Source organism: Babylonia areolata, chromosome 31 (assembly GCF_041734735.1).
Source record: "Babylonia areolata isolate BAREFJ2019XMU chromosome 31, ASM4173473v1, whole genome shotgun sequence".
Taxonomy (NCBI): domain Eukaryota; kingdom Metazoa; phylum Mollusca; class Gastropoda; order Neogastropoda; family Buccinidae; genus Babylonia; species Babylonia areolata.
In genome coordinates, this window is record NC_134906.1 from 31079500 (window position 1) to 31091999 (window position 12500).

A 12500-nucleotide genomic window follows, 5' to 3' on the forward strand; every position below is an offset into this window, starting at 1 on the left:
CAAACAGACAACAGACAGACAACAATGACCCACAGACAACAGACAGACAACAATAACTCACAGACAACAGACAGACAACAATGACCCACAGACAACAGACAGACAACAATGACCCACAGACAACAGACAGACAACAATGACCCACAGACAACAGACAGACAACAATAACTCACAGACAACAGACAGACAACAATAACTCAAACAGACAACAGACAGACAACAATGACCCACAGACAACAGACAGACAACAATAACTCACAGACAACAGACAGAAAACAGTGACTCACAGACAACAGACAGACAACAATGACCCACAGACAACAGACAGACAACAATAACTCACAGACAACAGACAGACAACAATGACCCACAGACAACAGACAGACAACAATGACCCACAGACAACAGACAGACAACAATAACTCACAGACAACAGACAGAAAACAGTGACTCACAGATGGTCCTGGAGGACCAGCCGGTCCAAGTGGTCCAGGTGGTCCGGGTGGTCCCTGAAACATTGACATCAGCATTGTTATCTACATCACCATCTCCCTGAAACACTGACATCAGCATTGTTGTCTACATTGTTATCTACATCACCATCTCCCTGAAACACTGACGTCAGCATTGTTATCTACATCACCATCTCCCTGAAACACTGACATCAGCATTGTTATCTACATCACCATCTCCCTGAAACACTGACATCAGCATTGTTATCTACATCACCATCTCCCTGAAACACTGACATCAGCATTGTTATCTACATTGTTATCTACATCACCATCTCCCTGAAACACTGACATCAGCATTGTTATCTACATCACCATATCCCTGAAACATTGACGTCAGCATTGTTATCTACATCACCATCTCCCTGAAACACTGACATCAGCATTGTTATCTACATCACCATCTCCCTGAAACACTGACATAAACATTGTTATCTACATCACCATCTCCCTGAAACACTGACGTCGGCATTGTTTATCTACATCACCATCTCCCTGAAACACTGACATCAGCATTGTTATCTACATCACCATCTCCCTGAAACACTGACGTCAGCATTGTTATCTACATCACCATCTCCCTGAAACACTGACGTCGGCATTGTTTATCTACATCACCATCTCCCTGAAACATTGACATCAGTATTGTTATCTACATTGTTATCTACATCACCATCTCCCTGAAACACTGACATCAGCATTGTTATCTACATCACCATTTCCCTGAAACACTGATGTCGGCATTGTTATCTACATCACCATCTCCCTGAAACACTGACGTCAGCATTGTTATCTACATCACCATCTCCCTGAAACACTGACATAAACATTGTTATCTACATCACCATCTCCCTGAAACACTGACATCAGCATTGTTATCTACATCACCATCTCCCTGAAACACTGATGTCAGCATTGTTATCTACATCACAATCTCCATGAAACACTGACATCAGCATTGTTATCTACATCACCATCTCCCTGAAACACTGACGTCAGCATTGTTATCTACATCACCATCTCCCTGAAACACTGACATCAGCATTGTTATCTACATTGTTATCAACATCACCATCTCCCTGAAACACTGACGTCAGCATTGTTATCTACATCACCATCTCCCTGAAACACTGACGTCAGCATTGTTATCTACATCACCATCTCCCTGAAACACTGACATCAGCATTGTTATCTACATCACCATCTCCCTGAAACACTGACGTCAGCATTGTTATCTACATCACCATCTCCCTGAAACACTGACGTCAGCATTGTTATCTACATTGTTATCTACATCACCATCTCCCTGAAACACTGACGTCAGCATTGTTATCTACATTGTTATCAACATCACCATCTCCCTGAAACACTGACGTCAGCATTGTTATCTACATCACCATCTCCCTGAAACACTGACATCAGCATTGTTATCTACATCACCATCTCCCTGAAACACTGACGTCAGCATTGTTATCTACATCACCATCTCCCTGAAACACTGACGTCAGCATTGTTATCTACATCACCATTTCCCTGAAACACTGACATCAGCATTGTTATCTTCATCACCATCTCCCTGAAACACTGACGTCAGCACTGTTATCTACATCACCATCTCCCTGAAACACTGATGTCAGCATTGTTATCTACATCACCATCTCCCTGAAACACTGACGTCAGCATTGTTATCTACATCACCATCTCCCTGAAACACTGACGTCAGCATTGTTATCTACATCACCATCTCCCTGAAACACTGACGTCAGCATTGTTATCTACATTGTTATCTTCATCACCATCTCCCTGAAACACTGACATCAGCATTGTTATCTACATCACCATCTCCCTGAAACACTGACGTCAGCATTGTTATCTACATCACCATCTCCCTGAAACACTGACGTCAGCATTGTTATCTACATTGTTATCTTCATCACCATCTCCCTGAAACACTGACGTCAGCACTGTTATCTACATTGTTATCTACATCACCATCTCCCTAAAACATTGACATCAGCATTGTTATCTACATCACCATCTCCCTAAAACATTGACATCAGCATTGTTATCTACATCACCATATCCCTAAAACACTGACATCAGCAACAGTATCTGCATTCCCTGTATAGCTGACACACACACCACCATCTCCCTGTACAACTCACACACACACACACACACACACACACCACCACCACCACCACCACCATCTCCCTGTACAACTCACACACACACACGCACACATCACCATCTCCCTGTACAGCTCTCTCTCTCTCTCTCTCACACACACACACACATACACTCACTCAATCCCCCCCCCACTCCCCTGCCCCCTCCGCCTTCCAAACAAACACACTGACCACCACTGTACACACACACATGTATGCATGTGCACAACACAAGCACAGCCAAACAGACATGTTCAGCACCACTGTACACACACACATGTATGCATGTGCACAACACAAGCACAGCCACACAGACATGTTCAGCACCACTGTACACACACACATGTATGCATGTGCACAACACAAGCACAGCCACACAGACATGTTCAGCACCACTGTACACACACACATGTATGCATGTGCACAACACAAGCACAGCCACACAGACATGTTCAGCACCACTGTACACACACACATGTATGCATGTGCACAACACAAGCACAGCCACACAGACATGTTCAGCACCACTGTACACACACATGTATGCATGTGCACAACACAAGCACAGCCACACAGACATGTTCAGCACCACTGTACACACACACATGTATGCATGTGCACAACACAAGCACAGCCACATGTTCAGTGACTGACCTTTTTGCCGGAGACTCCCTGGTCACCTTTAGGTCCTGGAGCTCCTGGCATTCCCTGCAGTCCGTTCAGCCCTGTGGGGCCCAGCAGACCTCGAGGGCCCTCACTGCCCTGTCAGCATCATTGACATCACTCAGTATATGTATCTGTCACTGTCAGCATTATGTGCGTCATTCAGTTAACAATAAATATACATAGATAGATAGGTGATTGGGTGGATGGATAGGTGGGTGGATGGATGGATGGATAGGTGGGTGGATGGATGGACATGTGGATGGATGGATAGGTGGGTGGATGGATGGATAGGTGGGTGGATGGATAGGTGGATGGATGGATAGGTGGGTGGGTGGATGGATGGATAGGTGCGTGGATGGATAGGATGGATGGATAGGTGGGTGGATGGATAGGTGGATGGATGGATGGACAGGTGGATGGATGGATGGATAGGTGGGTGGATGGATGGATAGGTGGATGGATGGATGGATAGGTGGGTGGATGGATGGATAGGTGGATGGATGGATGGATAGGTGGGTAGATGGTGGATGGACATGTGGATGGATAGGTGGGTGGATGGATGGATAGGTGGGTGGATGGATGGACAGGTGGGTGGATGGATAAGTAGGTGGGTGGATGGATAGGTGGGTGGATGGATGGACAGGTGGGTGGATGGATAAGTAGGTGGGTGGATGGATAGGTGGGTGGATGGATAGGTTGGTGGATGGATAGTTAGGTGGGTGGATGGATAGGTGGGTGGATGGATAGGTGGGTGGGTGGATGGGTGGGTGGGTGGATGGATAGGTGGGTGGGTGGATGGGTAAATGGATAGGTGGGTGGATGGATAGGTGGGTGGGTGGATGGATAGGTGGGTGGGTGGATTTATAGGTGGTTAAATGGATGGATGGATGTACAGGTTGGTTGAATGGATGGATGGATTTATATGTGGGTGGATGGATGGTTGGGTGGATGGATGTATAGGTGGTTGGATGGATGGATCGATGAATAGGTGGATGGATGGATGGATAGGTGGTTGAATAGATGGGTGGATAGATGGATGGATGGATGGTTGGGTGGGTGGATGGATGGATGTATAGGTGGATGAATGGATGGGTGGATAGGTGGTTGGATGGATGGATTGTTGGGTGGATGGATGTATATGTGGTTGGATGGATGGATGGATGGCTATATAGGTGGATAGATGGATGTATAGGTGGTTGGATGGATGGATGGATGGATGTATAGGTGGATGAATATATGGATGTATAGGTGGTTGGATGGATGGATATATAGGTGGTTGGATGGATGGGTGGATGTATAGGTGGTTGGATGGATGGATGGGTAGGTGGTTGGCTGGCTGGATAGGTGGTTGGATGGATGGATAGATCGATGTATAGGTGGATGGATGTATAGGTGGTTGGATGGATGTATAGGCGGTTGGATGGATGTATAGGTGGATGAATGTATAGGTGGATGAATGGATGGGTGGTTGGATGGATGGATGGTTGGGTGGATGGATGTACAGGTGGTTGGATGGATGAGTGGATGTATAGGTGGTTGGATGGATATATAGGTGGATGAATGGATGGGTGGATGTATAGGTGGTTGGATGGATATATAGGTGGTTGGATGGATGTATAGGTGGTTGGATGGGTGGATAAGTGGTTGGATGGATGGATGGATGTATAGGTGGATGGTTGGGTGGATGAATGGATAGGTGGATGGTTGGGTGGATGGATGTATAGGTGGTTGGATGGATGTATAGGTTGGATGGATGTATAGGTGGATGGATGTATAGGTGGATGGATGGGTGGATTGATGGATAGAAGAAAGAATGAACAAAGAAAAAGGACTTTCAAAGCCTAGACATGAATGAATGAATAAAAAGGATTTTAACTCAGTTATGTATTAAAATCTTCTTCATTCATAAACTGACTCTCATGTTCACTCATATTCACCAGTGGTGTTTTCCATGTGTTATGCTCCGTTTTCAGCGGGAAGAATCAAAATAATATATATCAACAATTCAAATAAATGAACAATAAATGAAAGAAACTAATCAATGAACAAATCAATTAATGGAAGAATTAAGAATGAACGTTTCATTGACTGAATAAATGAAGACTGAACAACTGACTGAATGAGTGAACATTAGGAGAGCACATGCAATTCCCAAGTTGACAATGCTATCGATATCTTATGCACACAATATCTCAACATGCCCGCACACACAGATACCATCCATTCCGCTCTGTCAACCCATGTCTGTATTGATGTAAACTGCTTACAAACAAGCATCCAGCAAAACACAACCCACCAATCACACAAACACTTATCACACACACACATTAACACACATACAAAAAATACAGGAAAAAACACCCCCACTCAAATCCACCAATTCACACACTAACTCACACATTCACAAAAACATCACAAGTACACGCACACACACGTGCACACACATTAACTGCCACACCCCACACACATCAAGGTATTTACCTTGGGACCAGAGGGTCCCTGAAGTCCTCTGACGCCTGGTTCTCCGTGAGGCCCCTGTCACACACACACACACAGGTCAGTACACACACACTGACATGTATCATCCCTGTCACACACACACACACACACACACGCGCGCGCGCACACACACAGGTCAGTACACACACACTGCCATGTATCATCCCTTTCACACACACACACACAGTACACACACACTGACATGTATCATCCCTGTCACACACTCTCACACACACACACACACACACACACACACACACACACACACACACACACACACACAGGTCAGTACATACACACTGCCATGTATCATCCTTGTCACACACACACACACACATAGAAACAGACACACACACAAAGGTCAATACACACCCCAACCTTGTATCATCTCTCTCTCTCTCTCACACACACACAATCACCCCACAGACAGACAGACAGACAGACTCACAGGAGGACCAGGTGGACCCTGAAGACCCAGAGGACCTTGTGGACCTGGTGGACCCTGTGAACAACACATATCACTGGTGTGTAGAACACTGTGAACAACACACATCACTGATGTCACTGGTGTGTAGAACATTGTGAACAACACACAGCACTGATGTCACTAGTGTGTAGAACATTGTGAACAACACACAGCACTGATGTCACTGGTGTGTAGAACATTGTGAACAACACACAGCACTGATGTCACTAGTGTGTAGAACATTGTGAACAACACACAGCACTGATGTCACTGGTGTGTAGAACATTGTGAACAACACACAGCACTGATGTCACTGGTGTGTAGAACATTGTGAACAACACACAGCACTGATGTCACTGGTGTGTAGAACATTGTGAACAACACACAGCACTGATGTCACTGGTGTGTAGAACATTGTGAACAACACACAGCACTGATGTCACTGGTGTGTAGAACATTGTGAACAACACACAGCACTGATGTCACTGGTGTGTAGAACATTGTGAACAACACACATCACTGATGTCAATGATGTGTAGAACATTTGAACAAAACACAACATGAAGAAAGAAAAGAAAATATGACCAGAAAATGTTCCTGGTAAATATTGACACTGTTCCTACATAAACACAGCCAGAATGTATGACAGAAGAGAAATGTGACCAGAAAATGTTCATGGTAAATATTGACATAGACACAGCCAGAATGTATGACAGAAGAGAAATGTGACCAGAAAATGTTCATGGTAAATATTGACATAGACACAGCCAGAATGTATGACAGAAGAGAAATGTGACCAGAAAATGTTCATGGTAAATATTGACATAGACACAGCCAGAATGTATGACAGAAGAGAAATGTGACCAGAAAATGTTCATGGTAAATATTGACATGGAAACAGCCAGAATGTATGACAGAAGAAAAATGTGACCAGAAAATGTTCATGGTAAATATTGACATAGACACAGCCAGAATGTATGACAGAAGAGAAATGTGACCAGAAAATGTTCATGGTAAATATTGACATAGACACAGCCAGAATGTATGACAGAAGAGAAATGTGACCAGAAAATGTTCAAGGTAGATGCTGACATCAACACAGCCACAGTACATATTCTATATGACAGAAAAGAAAGGCGAGGGTGACTTACTGGTGGACCGTGATCTCCCTTCATTCCTATTTCTCCTGGTGGACCTCGCTCACCCTGCAACACACCTCCCCTGTTACATGCTACTTAACACATTATACATGCATACATACAATATATATATATATATATATATATATATATATTATAGACAGATACATTACATAGACATATCTTGCTCATCATATAATACACAGCCCTTGTCACAAGATACTCAAAACATCATCTATCTGTCTATCTCTGTATATATGCATCATGCAACCTGTAACAGTGTAGCACAATCAACCCTCCACAGCCAACCATCATACAGAAAACAAACCAAGGTTACAATGATGGTGTTTTTTATCATGAAATCTATTAGCACAGGTTCCATATTTTCATGTGGTCAGACAATGGATCAGTGTTCCAGCTGTAGCCCTTGATTTGCAGCTCTTTACAGACAGAACCAAACAACCCATCTGCATGGAGCACACTATTTCACTGGTCAGGAATAAGGCAAAGTGGAGTCTGATGACAACAATGAATGAATGAAGAAACATTCTGAAATGACACTTCTTCAAACATCTGTCACAATGAATGAAGAAACATTCTGAAATGACACTTCTTCAAACATCTGTCACAATGATGAAGAAACATTCTGAAATGACACTTCTTCAAACATCTGTCACAATGAATGAAGAAACATTCTGAAATGACACTTCTTCAAACATCTGTCACAATGAAGGATGAAACATTCTGAAATGACACTTCTTCAAACATCTGTCACAATGAATGAAGAAACATTCTGAAATGACACTTCTTCAAACATCTGTCACAATGAATGAAGAAACATTCTGAAATGACACTTCTTCAAACATCTGTCACAATGAAGGATGAAACATTCTGAAACGACACTTCTTCAAACATCTGTCACAATGAATGAAGAAACATTCTGAAATAACACTTCTTCAAACATCTGTCACAATGATGAAGAAACATTCTGAAATGACACTTCTTCAAACATCTGTCACAATGAATGAAGAAACATTCTGAAATAACACTTCTTCAAACATCTGTCACAATGATGAAGAAATATTCTGAAACGACACTTCTTCAAACATCTGTCACAATGAATGAAGAAACATTCTGAAACGACACTTCTTCAAACATCTGTCACAATGATGAAGAAACATTCTGAAATAACACTTCTTCAAACATCTGTCACAATGAATGAAGAAATATTCTGAAACGACACTTCTTCAAACATCTGTCACAATGAATGAAGAAACATTCTGAAACGACACTTCTTCAAACATCTGTCACAATGATGAAGAAACATTCTGAAATAACACTTCTTCAAACATCTGTCACAATGATGAAGAAACATTCTGAAACGACACTTCTTCAAACATCTGTCACAATGAATGAAGAAACATTCTGAAACGACACTTCTTCAAACATCTGTCACAATGATGAAGAAACATTCTGAAATAACACTTCTTCAAACATCTGTCACAATGAAGGATGAAACATCAATTTTTTTCTGATTAACTCCTAGGCTGTCTATATGATAACTCGTCATGGCAAGCATGTACGCTTCACTGCCACAATGATGAGATAACTCGTCATTGAAATATTCTGACTTTTCCCTGCTTTGCGTTCAGTTCGTTGACAAAAATGCTGGTGGCTTTAGCTTGGGGAATCTTTCTGGATTCTATTCATAGCTAGAAACCCCATCTATGTCATGAGGCAGTCCTTTGTTTGAATGTTTTGGTTGGGTTACTGTCCCAGTGTTTGCCTGGCTCCTCTCCTCGCTCACTCAACAAAATGTGGGACTGATGCCGTGCTCAAGACATGCGATCGTAGCGAACAAAATCAACCAAGATTGCTTTCTTTTGCTGATGCTCAGAAAGAATTGAAGTGCAAACTCGAAGAAGACAGTGATGAACATTTATAGGACGATTTGATAGAAAATAAAGGCAGCAATCAAGAGAGTGGCCAAGATACAACTATCAGTGAGTGATGCCGGCTGTGCAAACCTTAGCAGACGACAGAAAGTGACTGAATTGTTAGCAAGACAGTGTGAGCAATTTTCTTGGCACTCAGCCAACGCGGTCTGATGAGAACTGGATCAAGTGACTGTGTGAGAGGGGTGAAGAGGAGGGGGGGTGGAGACTGAGGGGGCGTGGCCTCTCATCCACATTATCACTTGGAGAAGTCACAATGCATTGTATATCTATCTCTTTTTAATTTTTTTTGTGTGTGTGTGTGTGTGTGTGGTTGTGCTAGTATGATTTTGTGTATGCAGATATCCATTTGTCCAGAAAATATGATATTGTAGTGCAAATTTCCTGACTATTGTTAGTAATGAACAACTTGAAAATGTGACAAAAAACAAAACACTGATTTCAAAACAACAGCATGTCACTAAAAATATATAAAATGGGAAAACATCATGTGGTTTTTTTTGTTTTTTTGTTTTTTTGTTCTTTATTCATTTACCTTTCAGAAAATATATATTTTTATGGGTCTTTCTCCAATAACAAAGAGCACAGAATTTTTTGAAAATTTATACCCATTTTTTGTGAAAAAACACTGGCAAATAGATTTCACTTAAATCTTATTTTCCTGGCAGCGAAAGGGTTAAAAAAAACAAACAAAAAAACATACACATGATTTTATAATGATTCTGTTTGAGTCTGTTTCACAACCACTGTATAAAATGAAGTGTGTATCTACAATGTGTAGATTGTATCCAACGTCTCTTGACTCTCTCTCTCTCTATATATATATCTATCTATATATCTCTCTGTCAAACAGCACAGCCACAAGAGATCAGTGGCCATACAGACAGTACACATTGACACACAGACAGGGAACCGACCTTGTCACCATCCATGCCGGGAGGACCCAGTGGTCCTGTAGGCCCTCTGTAGCCCTGAAACCCGCAGTCATCACAACATGTCATCACAACATGTCGACATCAATCAACACACAGTCATCACAACATGTCATCACAACATGTCAACATCCATCAAAACAGTCATCACAACATGTCATCATCCATCAAAACAGTCATCACAACATGTCATCACAACATGTCATCACAACATGTCGTCATCCATCAAAACACAGTCATCACAACATGTCATCACAACATGTCGACATCAATCAACACACAGTCATCACATGTCATCACAACATGTCAACATTAATCAACACACAGTGATCACAACATGTCAACATCCATCAAAACAGTCATCACAACATGTCATCATCAATCAAAACACAGTCATCACAACATGTCATCACAACATGTCATCATCAATCAAAACACAGTCATCACAACATGTCAACATCAATCAAAACACAGTCATCACAACATGTCATCACAACATGTCAACATCAATCAAAACACAGTCATCACAACATGTCATCATCAATCAAAACACAGTCATCACAACATGTCATCACAACATGTCATCATCAATCAAAACACAGTCATCACAACATGTCATCACAACATGTCATCATCAATCAAAACAGTCATCACAACATGTCATCACAACATGTCAACATCAATCAAAACACAGTCATCATCACAACATGTCATCACAACATGTCAACATCAATCAAAACACAGTCATCACAACATGTCAACATCAATCAAAACAGTCATCACAACATGTCAACATCAATCAAAACACAGTCATCACAACATGTCAACATCAATCAAAACACAGTCATCATCACAACATGTCATCACAACATGTCAACATCAATCAAAACACAGTCATCACAACATGTCAACATCAATCAAAACAGTCATCACAACATGTCAACATCAATCAAAACACAGTCATCACAACATGTCAACATCAATCAAAACACAGTCATCACAACATGTCAACATCAATCAAAACAGTCATCACAACATGTCAACATCAATCAAAACACAGTCATCACAACATGTCAACATCAATCAAAACGCGGGAGAACAGAAAATCGCCTCATCACACATAGCTGTGTCTCTCCTCTCTACATCTTTTGTGTCCCCCCCCCCTCTCTCTCTCAAACACACCTTCCTATCTGTCCACTTTTCCCACCCCCACCCCTCTCTCTCTCCCTCAAACACCCCTTCCTATCTGTCCACTTTTCCCACCCCCACCCCTCTCTCTCTCCCTCAAACACCCCTTCCTATCTGTCCACTTTTCCCACCCCCACCCCTCTCTCTCTCCCTCAAACACCCCTTCCTATCTGTCCACTCCCCCCCCCTCTCTGTCTCTCTCAAACACCCCTTCCTATCTGTCCACTCCCCCACCTCTCTCTCTCTCTCAAACACCCCTTCCTATCTGTCCACTCCCCCACCTCTCTCTCTCTCTCAAACACCCCTTCCTATCTGTCCACTCCCCCCCCCCCTCTCTGTCTCTCTCAAACACCCCTTCCTATCTGTCCACTTCCCCCCCACCCCCACACCCCACATCTCTCTCTCTCTCAAACACCCCTTGCTATCTGTCCACTTCCCCCCCCCCACCTCTCTCTCTCTCAAACACCCCTTCCTATCTGTCCACTTCCCCCCCCCACCTCTCTCTCTCTCTCTCAAACACCCCTTCCTATCTGTCCACTCCCCCCCCCCCACTCTCTCTCTCTCAAACACCCCTTCCTATCTGTCCACTTCCCCCCCCCCCACCTCTCTCTCTCTCAAACACCCCTTCCTATCTGTCCACTTCCCCCCCCCACCTCTCTCTCTCTCTCAAACACCCCTTCCTATCTGTCCACTTCCCCCCCCCCCACCTCTCTCTCTCTCAAACACCCCTTCCTATCTGTCCACTCCCCCCCCCACCTCTCTCTCTCTCTCAAACACCCCTTCCTATCTGTCCACTTCCCCCCACCCCCACACCCCACCTCTCTCTCAAACACCCCTTCCTATCTGTCCACTTCCCCCCCCACCTCTCTCTCTCTCAAACACCCCTTCCTATCTGTCCACTTCCCCCCCCCACCTCTCTCTCTCTCAAACACCCCTTCCTATCTGTCCACTCCCCCCCACCTCTCTCTCTCTCAA

The 12500-nt window shown here is 43.2% G+C and overlaps 1 protein-coding gene across 3 annotated transcripts in view; it reads right to left on the reverse strand.

The window, feature by feature from the left end:
• LOC143276145 (uncharacterized) overlaps positions 1-12500 on the reverse strand; it is a 215760-nt gene that overhangs the window by 56857 nt on the left and 146403 nt on the right. For all 3 annotated transcript variants that reach the window (XM_076580561.1, XM_076580563.1, XM_076580562.1), the window contains 6 exons: positions 10323-10376; positions 7463-7516; positions 6294-6347; positions 5828-5881; positions 3335-3442; positions 456-509 (listed from right to left, as the gene is read on the reverse strand). In XM_076580561.1, coding sequence (XP_076436676.1) covers positions 456-509; positions 3335-3442; positions 5828-5881; positions 6294-6347; positions 7463-7516; positions 10323-10376 — 378 coding nt within the window. The remainder of the gene's footprint in view (positions 1-455; positions 510-3334; positions 3443-5827; positions 5882-6293; positions 6348-7462; positions 7517-10322; positions 10377-12500) is intronic.